General features: G+C 42.6%; 2 protein-coding genes across 2 annotated transcripts; both read right to left on the bottom strand.

The window, feature by feature from the left end:
* Window positions 1-1,425: 1,425 nt before the first annotated feature.
* On the bottom strand, window positions 1,426-8,312 carry LOC114191379 (the record flags this gene model as incomplete). The annotated part of the gene is made up of 6 exons (XM_028080548.1): window positions 8,056-8,312; window positions 7,269-7,737; window positions 6,961-7,184; window positions 6,671-6,884; window positions 5,553-6,442; window positions 1,426-1,489 (listed from the first exon to the last, which is right to left on the bottom strand). Coding segments are annotated over exons 1-6 (2,118 nt in total), but the record flags the coding sequence as incomplete, so codon positions are not given.
* A 3,014-nt stretch (window positions 8,313-11,326) lies between these two features.
* On the bottom strand, window positions 11,327-13,724 carry LOC114190819. Its single transcript, XM_028079868.1, has one exon. The coding sequence runs from the start codon at window positions 13,359-13,361 to the stop codon at window positions 11,550-11,552; it is 1,812 nt and encodes a 603-aa protein (XP_027935669.1). The 5' UTR covers window positions 13,362-13,724; the 3' UTR covers window positions 11,327-11,549.
* Between the last annotated feature and the right edge of the window lie 1,439 nt (window positions 13,725-15,163).

Here is a 15,163-nt window from a genome sequence, read left to right as displayed (position 1 = left end):
CGCAAAAACCTTAGGCGAGCTCCCTGTTTCATCTCGCCTAGGCGAGATGGACTCGCTTGGGCGAGATTAACAGGTCTCGCCACTATTCTTCGCTGTACCGCCATGTTTTCCGGCCAAACAACACATGCAAGCTGTTTTCACACATCACAACAACAGATCCAACCATGAAATCAACAACCAACGCAGAAACAGTTCTAAAAAGACTCGAAACTCGAACCCTAGCTTCCCGTACCTGGAAAAGGTTAACAGAACCTCGACGCGGGACCTCGGAGCACAACAACTTGAAAGGCGTACTTGCAAAACTGGCGAAAACAGCGGAGGACACGATTATTTTCGTACTTTAATCGGTGGAAAACGAATGTAAACCTCATAAGGTAAGTACAGTAGGTTAGAGTTACTTACGTGGAGCAGAAATCACAAGTCGAGCTCTTGTGATGGACTGGTTCGAGACGAAGAAATGAAACCCTAGCAGAGGGGTGGCGGCTGCTGGGTTCAAGGCAAGGGCAAAGTGTCTCTGAAATGTAGGGTACCCTAGGTTTAGGGCAGACCTAAGGGCATTTATGTTGGGCCGGCCTTAGGCCCAACTACAAGGGCGGCCCACTAACATTAGGGCTGAAACAAAAACAAATAATTGGGCCTCACATTCTCCCCAACAAGAAAATTTTCGATCTCGAAAATAAAGACTCACCAGGTAAACAGATGTGGATGTGATTTTCTCATGTCCTCCTCTAACTCCCAAGTCGAGTCACCTGTCCTCCGATCCCAGATGACCTTGACAAGACTGACGGTCTTTCCACGACGTTCCTCAACCTTGCTATCCTCGAGAGCGATGGGTGGTACTTCCACTATGAGATCTTCCTTGACCTGTATATCCTCCGCTTCCAACACGTGAGCCGGATCGAATACATACTTCCTCAGTTGTGACACATGAAACACTGGATGAAGGTTCGCCAACTGCGGGGGTAAAGCTATCTCATAAGCCACTGGTCCAATCCTCCTCGTGATCTGATACGGGCCAAGGAACTTGGGTGAAAGCTTCCTCGAGCGGAGAGCCCTTCCCACGCCCGTGGTTCGGGTCACCCTCAAGAATACATGATCTCCTGCTGCAAACTCCAAAGGCCTCCTCCTGCGATCCGCATAAGCCTTCTGCCTACTCTGCGAAGCCAACATCCTATCTCTCACCATTCTCACCTTCTCGGTGGTCTGTGCTAACAACTCCGGTCCAACCAACACTGCCTCTCCATCCTGATACCAACAGAGAGGAGTCCTACACCTCCTGCCATAAAGAGCCTCGTATGGCGCCATGCCAATGCTCGCATGAAAGCTGTTGTTGTAGGTGAACTCTATCAAAGGCAATACCTCGTCCCAAGCTCCCAGGTGGTCCAAAATGCAAGTCCTCAACAAATCCTCTAGTGACTGGATCGTCCTCTCAGACTGGCCATCGGTCTGAGGGTGATAAGCTGAGCTCATGGTGAGTTTACTACCTGTCGCAACCGAAATCGCGACGGGAAGGCGAACCGAAAAAGAAAACGAGTTTGAAAAAGAGATTTGGGAGTCGCCACCATAGTTATTCTGGAAAACTATGGAAAACCATAGAAATAAAACAAGTTTGCGAAAAACCAGATTTTGGATCCGGGAGTCGGTTACGCGTAGGAAAGGTGTTAACACCCTACAGCGCCCGCCCAAGGGCGGTACTTTTAATTAAAAACGCAAAGTTGATGTGGTTTTCAAAATATTAATATTCCCCGAAAATAATAAGACAAAAATGCTAAGAGAAACAAAATATATATATTTTTTTTAATTTTTTGGGCCCGACAAGGATTCACCTTGGTCCTACGTATTCTCATTCAAAATGAGAAATCAGGGTTACGTAGTTCTTTATAGATATTTGTTTGAAAATGTTTGTGTATTTATATTTTGAAATTTTGTATATTTTTTTTGGTATTTTTGAATTAGTTAAAGATATGTGTCACACGACGCGAGCGGTCGGACAAACACTAAAAGAAAAAGAAAACATTTTTAGTATTTTTAGAAAATAAGTGTCACGCGGTGCGAGCGACCGGACAGACACATTGAAGTGAAAGAGAATATTTTATATTTTATTTTTGTTTTATTATTATTATTTTTTTTATTTTTTCTATTTTTTTGTAGTTTTTCGTAATTTTCAAAAATAAAAAAAAGGAAGAAGAAAATAATAATAATAATGATAATAATAAACAACATAAAAAAGGTAAAAACAAAATAAAATAAAAAAGAAACAATTTAATTAAGAAGGATGAAAGTGGAAAGCAAATTATGAGAGTGCATGAGTAATTAGGGAGGGGTACATGAAGTGAGTGAGGTGTGTTTATTAAGGGCGGTGGTGCGGCGAGTAAAATATAAAACAAGCCCAAAAATACTATAAAGCATGCCAGGGGAGTGGGGTCAGTAAACATGGTGGTGTCGTCAGCAAATATTGGGAGGTATATGCCTAGTGAAGCAAGGGCTGCAATTAAAAACAGGGGAGTGCGCAAGGATAAAGATAACGGAGGTGCGGGAAGGAAGCAAACATGACTCAAAAATGCAAGAGAGTGAGAATATTAAAATGGTGGTGCACAAAGAAAAGAAAAGATGAACATGGAGGTGCAGAGATAAAAAGGGAGTGCGTATGGTAATGGAGGGGGTGCAAAGAATAAGTTGAAGGTGCAGGAAGCAAGGAAGAAATGGGGGAAAAGGTAATAATGCATGCTGGGGGTGTGGACTCAGTAAAAGAAGGGGGTTGCACGAGCAAATCAAATGCAAAGTGGCAGATTACTCAACCCTAATCTTCCTCCTTCTTAAAATTGAACAACGAGATGCGGCCCTTGTCCACCGACCACCAGCACGCCCCTTCCACCTCTGCCTCGCCGCACCAGGGACGTCGGCGACGACGCCGGTGACGATGCCGGTGACGACGATGTCCACCACCAAGAACACCGGTGACCACGCATCTCCCTTTTTTTTTTCTTTCTTCTCCGTCGCGCGCGAGACAGGGGCTGCACTCATCCCCTTTGTGGCCTCGAGGAGTCACCTGCCGGAGACCGCCGTCAGCGGTTCCAGCCGCCGCTGACATCCGCGCCAGCGCCCCCTTCGCCCCCATCCTCTTCTGCACGAAAGAGAGGCACGCGAGGACTCTGCAACTCGTCACCGCCATGCCAGCCACCGTGATTGGGTTCGAATCTGCCTCGCCGCACCAGGGACGTCAACGGCGGCAGCGGCAGCGGCGTCCACCACAGACGTTGACGGCGAGAACCCAGAGACGCTCGACCACTCTCCCTCTCTCAGGCTCGACTCGCGCTGCTCTCGCGACACCCAGGGTCGCTGCGATTTCCGTTCAAAGCTTCGAACCGCCGCCGGCGATGGTTTCTACTCCTTTGTCTATCTCTGTGCTATGATTGAATGTGACTGATCGGACAAAATGAGACTGGAATGGAGTTCTGATCCGGTGCGGTATTGGATCGCATGGGTGGGGCTGTGATTCTGGTTTTTGTGCAGGTGGATGAACTTGAAGGTGAGTCAAGACAGATGTTGGCTCGTTCGTGTGCTAGTTGTGTGTTGGTGAAAACAGTTGTGTGTTGGTGAAAACAGTTGTGTGTTGGTGAAAACGAGTATGAAGCGGGTGAAAGTTTTGATGGATCATGAAGAATGGTGAAACATAGAGGATAAGGGATTGGTGGATGAAACTGATCTGGAGATTATGGAGTGGTGAGAGCGTGAAGGTGGTGGATGAATGATGGTGATAAAACTTTTTAAAGAATGGAGGTGCGATGAAGGTGTGAGAATGACTAGGATGATAATGGAAGATTCAATGTAGTGATGCATACAACAGATTCAACAGTAACGTAGTAATGCATGCAACATATTCCATAGAGTGAGCCCAAATAAATGACAAGCCAAGCCCAGTATATATCACTATATTATGTTCATCCTCAAGCACAATGCAACTGCATCAGATTCACATTCAACTATGCAAATGAAGTATTTACCTCTCGCCGTCCTCCCTATCAGTGTCTTCGCGACTTAGACGATTTTTCCTCTCCTTTCCTTTTTTGCTTCCGTTCTCCTCCTCCTTTTTTTTTTGTGTTCTTTTCTGATGCCCTCCTTTTTGTGTGTAGGTGGTGACCAATGTTTTTAGAAGGAGTGGAGTGTGGTTCTTCTCCCCGTCAGTCAGTTGGTGGTGTTGATGATTCCCACGAAATGAAGGTTTTTGCATGACATTATGATCTTCTCGTGCAGAGACAACGTGTTAGAAGAAGGAAAATGATGATTCACGATTTTATTTTTTTATTATTTTTTATTATTTTTTATTTTTTTATTTATTTTTTATTTCTATTTTTTTATTATTATTTTTTTAAAAAACAAACGACTAAATAAAAAGAATAAGATAAAAATGAGTTAAAATAAAATATAAAGGTACAGTAAAACCTATTAAACCCAAATATTATAAAATAAAAACTGAATAAAAATGAAACCAAATGAAGAGAGAGAATAAAATTTAAAATAAAATTAAATTAAAAAAAAGAAGGTTAAAATAATATAAGATAATAGCAATAATAAAATAAAATAAAACCATAAAAGTAGAACGGATTTGAAACAAAAATAAAACAAAATGAAGATGAAAATAAATTTGAAATAAGATAAAAAGTAAGAAAGAAATATTTATTTATGCTGAATTAAATATTCATTTTATGTATAGTCCCTTTTTTTTTTTTTTTTTACCCGGATGAAATTGGGTGTTGACACTACCCATAGCACTCTGTAGCGTCTGCCAAAACCGGGACGTGAATCGCGGGTCCCTATCGGAAACTATGCTCGAAGGTACTCCATGCAACCTCACAATCTCTTTGACGTACAGCTGGGCCAACTTGGTCATGGACATCCTCAAGTTCATCGCCAAGAAGTGTGCACTCTTGGTCAACCGATCCACTATCACCCAGATGGTGTCATGTCCTCTAAAAGTCTGCGGAAGATGAGTCACGAAGTCCATGGAGATGCTGTCCCATTTCCACACCAGTACCTCCAACGACTGTAGAACGCCAACGGGTCTCTGATGCTCCACCTTCGCCTTCTGACATGTCAGACAGGCGGACACAAACTGAGCCACATCCTTCTTCATCCCCTGCCACCAGAAAGTTTCCTTGAGGTCCTGGTACATCTTAGTCATGCCAGGATGCAAGCTAAGACGACTCTTGTGTCCTTCCTCAAGGATCAACCTTCTCACCTCAGCATCGTCCGGTATACATACTCTGCCTCGAAACCTCAGTATGTCATCATCACTCACAGCAAAGTCTCTGGCCTCCTCGGATCCCAGCTGTTCTCTAACTCTGTTCAGATGAGCATCCAACAACTGCCTCTCTCTGATCGAGCCCAAGAAGTCACTAGATATAGTAAGGGTACTACACCTAATGGACTCGGACCCCAACTCCACCTGTAGCCTCATGTCTCTGAACTTCTCTAGTAGCTCTGCCTCTTTTATCATGAGATGTGCTGTGTGTACCGTCTTCCTACTCAAGGCATCTGCCACTACATTTGCCTTCCCCGGATGATATAGAAGCTCGAAGTCGTAGTCCTTCAAGAATTCCATCCACCTCCTTTGCCTCATATTCAGCTCCTTCTGATCAAACAAGTACTTTAAACTTTTGTGGTCGCTGAACACCCGAAACTGAGCACCATACAGATAGTGCCTCCAGATCTTCAAGGCAAACACTATCGCTGCCAACTCAAGATCATGAGTGGGGTAATTACGCTCATGTACCTTAAGCTGTCGTGAAGCATACGCCACTGCCTTCTTTTCTTGCATCAAAACACATCCAAGTCCAAGGCGGGAGGCATCACAGTAGACCTCAAACGGCTTTCCGACATCCGGAATCACGAGTATCGGTGCACTGGTCAGTCTCTTCTTCAGTTCCTGGAAACTCTCCTCACATTTATCCGTCCAGATGAAGGGTTGATCCTTCCGGGTAAGCAAAGTCAAAGGTGCCACGATCTTGGAGAATCCCTCTATGAACCTCCTGTAGTATCCTGCTAACCCCACAAAGCTCCTGATCTCTGTGGCTGATTTAGGACTCTCCCATTTTACCACTGCCTCGACCTTCGTCGGATCCACTGCAATCCCCTGTGCTGATATCACGTGCCCCAAAAACTGAACTTCGTCTAACCAGAACTCACACTTGGACAACTTGGCATACAACTGCTTCTCCCTCAAAACACCAAGCACCAACCTCAGGTGTTCTGCATGTTCCTCCTGGGTCCTGGAATAGATAAGGATGTCGTCTATGAAGACCACGACAAACCTATCTAGGAAGGGTCGAAAGATCCTGTTCATATAGTCCATGAACACTACTGGGGCGTTGGTCACACCAAACGGCATAACCACATACTCATAGTGGCCATACCTCGACCTGAAGGCTGTCTTCTGTACATCGTCAGCCTTTACCAAAATCTGATGATAACCCGATCGCAGATCTATCTTCGAGAACACCGATGACCCATGCAACTGATCCATCAAGTCATCAATCCTCGGGAGCGGGTACTTGTTCTTGATAGTCATCTTGTTCAGTTGCCTGTAATCCCCACACAGGCGTGAACTCCCGTCCTTCTTCTTCACCAACAACACTGGTGCTCCCCAAGGTGAAGTGCTGGGTCGGATGAACTGTTTCTCCATCAGATCTTCTATCTGTTTCTTAAGCTCTACCAACTCTGCCGGAGCCATGCGATATGGGGCCATCGAGACCGGGCCTGTTCCTGGGACTAGATCGATAGAGAACTCCACCTCTCTACTGGGTGGCAACCCTGGTACTTCATCTGAAAACACGTCTTCGAACTCATGTACCACAGGTATGACTGATGGTCTCTCTCTCTCCCACCTCCATACGAGCGAAGATTATGAAGCACTGCGCGCCACTCTGAATCTCCCTCACCGCTCCCTGGGGAGACACTAACTCGAGATCCTCTGAATCGGGAAACAACAACCTCTTCTCCCGGCAGTCTATAAGGACGCGACTAGCCGAGAGCCAATCCATCCCTAAGATCACTTCCAAGTCTTGCAGAGGCAAGCAGATTAGATTCACCTTGTACCTGCGTCCCTCTACTTCCACTGGACACCGAGCACACAAAGACGACGTCGTGACCAATCCCGACGCCGGAGAAGACACCGCGAGCTCGCACTGTAGCTCGCGCAACGGTAGACCCAACCGTTCCACACATGCATAAGACACAAAAGAGTGTGTCGCTCCAGAATCATATAGCACACAACAAGAAGAACCAGCTATCAAGCAAGTACCCATAACCAAGTTACCTGAGCCTGATGCCTCAGCTCCTGACATGGCGTACACTCTGCCCGTCGCCTGAGGCCCGTTGCCTCTGTCTCTCCCCTGATGCTGATGGGGTGTCTGAACTAGAGGGCGTGCCGCTGCCCTAGCAAGGTTGGGACAATCTCTCCCAAAGTGGCCTTCCTTGCCACAGTTGTTGCACCGACGGTAACCCTCCCTACGTGGACATGCATACCTCGGGTGGGGTCCTCCACATGAGTAACACCGAACTCTACCCTGCTGCGGAGGAAAGCTCCTAGACTCCTGAGGCTGATGGTGTGGTCTATCATATGGCCTCCTCCTCTCCTCATGTATGGGCCTGGACCCAGCTGGTCCACCTATCCTCTGCGACGGCTGCAGTTGCTGTGGGCGCTGACCCTCCACCTCGCGCTTCATCTTCTCCATCACCCTGGCCTTCTCTACCAGAGCAGCAAAGTCCTTGATGGACAAGGGTGCCACCATCAAGCGGATATCTCCCCTGAGGCCGTTCTCAAACTTACGGCATCTCCACTCCTCATCAAGCGGTAGGGTATAAAAACGGCTGAGGTGTTTGAACCTCTCAGCATACTCTGTGACAGTCTTCCCTCCCTGGGTCAACTGGAGGAACTCCACCTCCTTGGCGTATCTGATGCTGTCTGGAAAGTACTCGGAAAGAAATTTCTCCCTGAAGGTTTCCCATGTCACAGGCTCATCCCTCTCCTCTAGGATGGATCTGGTGCTGCTCCACCAATGCTCTGCCTCTCCCGTGAGCATATAGACTGAGAACGCCAATCTGTCCTCTGCAGGGCACATCTTGGCGTCGTAGATGCGCTCCAAGTCCTTCAGCCATTGGTCTGCGGCGTCAGGACTAGTCTTCCCATCAAACTTTGTTGGGTGGTGCTTCAAAAAGTCCTCCAAGCTCCACTCCCTGACCGCAGGTCGTGGCTCAGGACCAAACACAGGTGTCGTCGTCCTGCTCTCCTCCATCTGGCGGAGGGCCTCCATATGCTGCCGATGAGCATCCTCAGCAGCTACCCTCGCAGCCTCCATCTGCTGCATCACTGCCTGCTGCTGCTCAAGCGACGCTGCATGTCGCTGCATAGATGCCTCGTGCTGCTGCATCATCGCAGCACTCTGCTGCGTCATAGCTGCTACCATCGCCTCTATAGCTCTGGCGATATCTGATGTGTCCCCCTGGGATGACTTAGAAGCTCGGCGAGGAGGTGCCATAATCCACTGGCACACAGAAAATCACTTGGTTAGACTCGATAAAGGCAAGAATTTAACTAAGAATACTCTGAAGACACAGAGAAAGCTAAGCGGACATCCAAGTCCACAGACCTAAGGAATGACCGCTCTGATACCATAAATGTAACGTCCCATTTAATTATTGAACGAAATTAAAGGAAACGTCACGCGATAATAGTACTGCAGAGTAGTCTTGGGGTCCCTAACACAACCCCTACTAAACTAGGCACACCACGATGCCAACAAAAACAGGATAGCTGAATACGAATACAACGTAGAATGTAGCGTAGAAATACGGAAAGAAATACATGGGCCTTGGCCCTAAATAAACACAAGGAAGACTCCAGCCCGGATGGCTAAGCAGCGGAATCACCATTCGCTTGTTGACCCTGAGAACCTCGCCCAACTGCTCCCATCAACCAAGTTGATGATCATCGCAAGGAAAAACGGCCACATACAACACAAGCATACAACAAAACGGGTAAGCTAGAGCCAACAACATATATCATGCAATCAAGCATATTTTCATCATCTCATCCACATAGCAACCAAACATGTTATGACTCTTCATTCAATACACTACGACTCGACTAGACTCATCCGGATACGTATAACTTGGTCGGATTCAGCGGATGCTTGCACTTGTGTGGGTACCTCTGCTCGAACCTGAGCTGCTCGATCCCTGAGCTTTGTAATACCAGTGTTATAATGAATCAAATCTCTCCCACCACAAGGTTAGCCCTTAGTGAGTTTCAGGCCTCCTGCTACTCCCACCACAAGAGTCAGTCCGCTCTAAGTGAGACTAACTGACTCCTCGGAGCGTCAGGATGCAACCTTACCTTGAATCCTTACCTAGTTATACAGATGGGGCACCACCATGAACACCCACTAACAGAGGCCATGGAATTACGTCCCGACCACTGAAGCGCAACCCCGGAGGTCTCACCTAGAGACCCCAAGGAAATTACACGCTGACACGGACCAACATTCGTAAAATCAGCAATAAAAGAATATTAAATAATATTATCAATTCCTTATCAACCCTTGAAGTTTAATCCTCATATCAATCACATCCCAAATCCATACCTCTGATCATCACCACCCCAATGAGTCTGGGGTCTCATCTCATATTAATCACGTGTTCCTTTGGTTCCAACCCATTCATTCATTTCACATGCCAATATCATACTCGACCCGTCATACTCAACTCATGCATCATGCCAAACATACCTCATGCTCCATTATATACATATCACCCATCATACAATCATACTCAACCAAAATAGATCACTCGGGAAACATCAAACATCCAATACATAGCACAGTCTCGCCCAGCACCTCGCTCAGGCTGAGGGGTCTCGCTCAGGCGAGACGTGCTCGCTCAGGCGAGCCTCCCCCTCGCCTAGGCGAGAGCGCCAAAAACTAGGGCATGGGCAACACGGGATCTCGCTTAAGCGAGATCCCTCTCGCTTGGGCGAGTTGCCTGCTCGCTCAAAAATTGAGCGAGCCGCCCGGGCGACTTTTCGCGCAAAAACCTTAGGCGAGCTCCCTGTTTCATCTCGCCTAGGCGAGATGGACTCGCTTGGGCGAGATTAACAGGTCTCGCCACTGTTCTTCGCTGTACCGCCATGTTTTCCGGCCAAACAACACATGCAAGCTGTTTTCACACATCACAACAACAGATCCAACCATGAAATCAACAACCAACGCAGAAACAGTTCTAAAAAGACTCGAAACTAGAACCCTAGCTTCCCGTACCTGGAAAAGGTTAACAGAACCTCGACGCGGGACCTCGGAGCACAACAACTTGAAAGGCGTACTTGCAAAACTGGCGAAAACAGCAGAGGACACGATTATTTTCGTACTTTAATCGGTGGAAATCGAATGTAAACCTCATAAGGTAAGTACAGTAGGTTAGAGTTACTTACGTGGAGCAGAAATCACAAGTCGAGCTCTTGTGATGGACTGGTTCGAGACGAAGAAACGAAACCCTAGCAGAGGGGTGGCGGCTGCTGGGTTCAAGGCAAGGGCAAAGTGTCTCTGAAATGTAGGGTACCCTAGGTTTAGGGCAGACCTAAGGGCATTTATGTTGGGCCGGCCTTAGGCCCAACTACAAGGGCGACCCACTGACATTAGGGCTGAAACAAAAACAAATAATTGGGCCTCACAGTACCAAATTTAATATCTTTTATAAATATTATACTAATATTTTTTTCTGCACGTTTTTATTAATTATTTTTGAAATTCAATTATAAATTATTAAATTTAATTATTAATTGAATATAATTCTTAGATTTAATTGTTAAATAAAATACAATTATTTAAAATATTATTAAAATATAATTATTAAATAGGAATCAAATATATTTAAACCTAATTTTTATAATAAATATATATTTCGATTTTTTATCTTCCCTTATTTTTCTTCGTTCTTAAATTTTTCACGTGCAGATCCAAAACACAGGTTTAATGAGCCTGTACCCGAATGTTGACGCAGTCCAGGTATATAAGTTTGAGAGGTACCTTAAGTTTGAAATTTGAAGTTTTACAATTCAAATTTTTTTCACACGCACTTTTTGAATCGGTTCCTCAACCACACAAACAAGTCAATATTAGACCTTACTACTTGATCATAATAAATCACAACTAAAAACTAATAAGTAAAAGATTTGAAATAAATGTATAAGAGATTTAGGATATCAACATAGCTTGAAGTAAATGTACAAATAAATGAACATTAACCAAAGAAATAAGACATGGATAAATTCAATATCAATATTAGTCTGTGTCATTCATAACAATAACAGTTGTGATAAAGCTTAATTTAAGCAGTGTACCCAAAATAAATAACGAAAGCATAGTGTAAAGCATCAAGTGAACTGCACAAAAAACATATTTACAACTTCAGTACAATCCTTTTTTGCCCCCTTTCAAGCCTTTAACAAGAGTCCTAAATGTACTAAGTTTAGAATTCAATGCCGCATCAAAATGATGTCAACTGGGAAAAGCGCCACATTGCAATTGCCAATCCATGCAATCTTCAAAATCAAAACTACTAGCACAACCCAACAAGGCGTTTTGTTGTTGTTCATAACGACATATGTAATTGAGTCCCATGAGAAGTTGGCACATAGCTTCCTCTGTTTTGTCCTTATCAGCGAAATACAATGTCTGGAATAGCAGCACATATGTCCTACTAACAATTTGGTGTTGCTCAAAATTCCTCTCACTTTGCCACCTGATCATATTATGAGCCAGTGGAGCAAGCCACTTCAGTATCCCATCTAGAGTTAACTTCCAGTCATGAGCAAGAGGAGCATCATATATGCCCAAGTTCTTCACATAGCTCTTTAGTTTGCCTTTCAGAGACAACCTTAAGCTCGATGGTAGCATCTGATATAGATCATTCCTAGCTTCCTCACCAACTAAATGTGGATACTTTAGGAACTTCTCTATCACGGTTATCACATTGGCATAGTGCATTGCTAGACCACACCCTCCAAGTGTAGAAGGAGGAGCATAAAGTGTCAATCTACTGTGGGGACCAAAGCTTGACAAACTTAGATCTCCAGTGATAGGGACGCTACTGTGAACATGATTCAGATCACCAGAATGGTACAACTGCTCCCTTTTCTTCACCTTATTCTCAACACCAATACTATGATAGCTTGAAATCTTATGTTGCTCCTCACTGTCAACAACATAATCATCATTGTCATCATCAAATTTCGAAATCGAGCTGCTTAAGCTTAAACAATCCATGAAAAGTTTCCCCGGACTTGTTCCACAAGGAAAACCAAAATCTTCAAGTTGAAGATATGGTAATTCACCTCTCCTGATATCTGTTTGAGGCTTCCAAGCAGTTACCCTTGTTCCCACAGTAGTTCTTGCAGTGGAACCCAAATGATAACCATGACCATTATTTCTCTTGCCATGATTGCTTTTCAACTTCTCAGAACTCAAAGGAGCACCAATCTGGCCAGACATTAGCTTGCATTCACTTCGCATGGGTGGTGGTGAATCTCCACTAAGCCCAAGACTAGTAGTACTCTTCCTCCACGTAGAATCACCAAAGATTATGCAGATTCTAGCATAAATGGTACAAACTGTTCTGGCCAACAACTCAACAACCTTATCAAAGCTCTGATTCCAAAGTGAAATCTCCTTTAGATGCCTCACATCTTGCCTCTGCCATGTGAGTTTCTGTTCAAACGCCCTTCTGTTCTCCTCGTGCTGGTTATGCTGAAACTTCTTTACTGCTTGCTCCAAATCATTCAACACCCCCATTTCACTGTACAAACTCCTGGTGGCACTAACATACCTATCCATTTTCCTCACCATTCCTTCCATACGCTTAACCAAGAACCCCAATTCCTTCACATCTATAACCCCGTTAACAATGTCCCCGTAAACATGTTCAAAACCTTGCACGGCAGGCTCAGAACACTTCCTTCCCAACCTAGAAACCACACTAGCAACACGGTTCAACTCCTCAAGCTTCTCTGCTCGAGCCAGCTCAAGAAGATAACCCTCTTCGGAGGAAACCAGGTTTTGAATACCCTGTGAGTTGGAAATCTCGTTCCTGAGCTTCATAATCTCAGGATGAGACAAGGATCTGTGAAGATGAATGGTTTTAGACATTACGTTTGCTACTTCAAAGGAAAGAATTCCAATTAATTCTTTACTGCTACTATCTTGCCTTTTGGGGTTGTGCTTTTTCCTGGCTGAGGGTTCAAGAAGAAGAGCTTGTTTAAGATTGGCACTTACCTGGTTACCCATCTTCACAATCCAAGCTTCAGCGACCATAGCTATGTACCACTTTCACCAAATGCCCTTCATTCAAATCGCGTGACAAGACCCACTGTGGGGAACAAGAATAAAAGAGCCTGGTAGCTTGTCAAAGCTGCAAACTTTGACGCTGAACAGCGGTTTAGGGAATGGAATTGTTGGTGGGGCGGAGAAAGAAAGCAAAGGGTGCAATGAGATTGTTTGTGCGTGGCCAAAGAAAAAAACTCGATGAGGGATGGAGGATAACTGGGAAAAAAAATGTTCAGGTGAAAAGAGAAGAGACAGAAAGTGGAGGGAAAGAAGGAATTGAAATAGAAAAGGGTAGAGAGGGACGAAAGAGGGAGGTGAATGATTGCTTTGGTTTTGCTTTCATCGCTATTTCAGAACTATCCATTCAATTTCAAAAAAGAAATCAAATTTTGAAAAGTGGAGTCAGAAGTCAGGGCTCACGATTTTGAATTGAATCATTCCAGCTTTTCTTTTTCTTTTAGTATATTATTTTGAATTGTTTGCATTACTAGTATCTATTACAAATCATAGAAAAAGATTATGAATTTAAATACAAATTTTAAGACATTAGTAGTAAAATAAATTAATATGATATACAGGTATTAGGCTATAAAAATTAAAAAATAGATTTTATCTAAAAAATATATATTCTTATTATTAATTGAATAAAATATTAATTAGAATTATTTAACATAAAATCTACAGATACAAAATTAAAATTTAATAAAATGACCTTCATAATAATAGAGATAATCTTAATTTAAAAGATAAAATACTACAAAATATTTTTATATGTTTAAAATATAACAAAATCAAACATTTTAGCGAATACTTTTTTTTACTTCACTTCTTTTTAGTGATTGAAACATATTGAAAGATACAAAGGGAGACGTTAAGTATACAACGGGAATCCATGCAAATTCTAATTGTTAATATATATATATATATATATATATATATATATATATATATATATATATATATATATATTCAAATAATGTCCTAGAAATTATATATTAATATTTCATTGAGTTTGATGATACTTAGATATGTTTAGTTGATAAGCTCTTTATTGAATTCATAATGTTTATTAAATTAATTAATGAAATAGTTTATAAATGTAAAACTAAATGGTTACATATATCATTATGAAGTTTTATTTATTTTTAAATAAATAATTTTGATTAAAAAATTTAATGCTTTTATTGAGTTTTATTATAGAAAAAAGTTATATTTAAAAAAAAATTATTAGCTGGCTATAATTTTACATTTTTAAAACTTATTAAAGTTTTTAGAATTGTATTATCTTTTAAAAATTGTATATTATTTTTCATTTATAACTTAATTTTAGGATTGGACGAGCCATGCATTATCTTATGAAGTCAACAAAAAGTGTGTTATGAGTTAAGTATTTTAACCCTCTTAATTTGTCCTTCATAACCAGCAGTTTGCACAAAACAACGAGGAACCAATAATTCATCCATGAATATATAAAAAATATTGTTCGTATTGCTAGACAAATTCATTTCGATTTATATTCATTTTATAAAACTGCATAGGATAAAATAAATGTTTTGATGTTTTGTTTGAATTAGAGATAAGAATAATATGAAAGCAAGAGTGAGTTAATTCAGTTTAATCATTAACTAGACCTATAGTTTTAATTTGATTCATAATCTTGGTGAATTCAAGAATAAACTATAATCCTCACAAATACGTAAGTAATTATTTGAATAAATTCTTTTATTTATATTTATAAGAGAAAAAATAAAAATAATAAACAAATTAAATATTCAATAGTAATTATTAAT

This window comes from Vigna unguiculata, chromosome 7 (genome assembly GCF_004118075.2).
Source record: "Vigna unguiculata cultivar IT97K-499-35 chromosome 7, ASM411807v1, whole genome shotgun sequence".
NCBI classification, from domain to species: Eukaryota; Viridiplantae; Streptophyta; class Magnoliopsida; order Fabales; family Fabaceae; genus Vigna; species Vigna unguiculata.
This window is presented reverse-complemented; position numbering and strand designations above follow the sequence as displayed.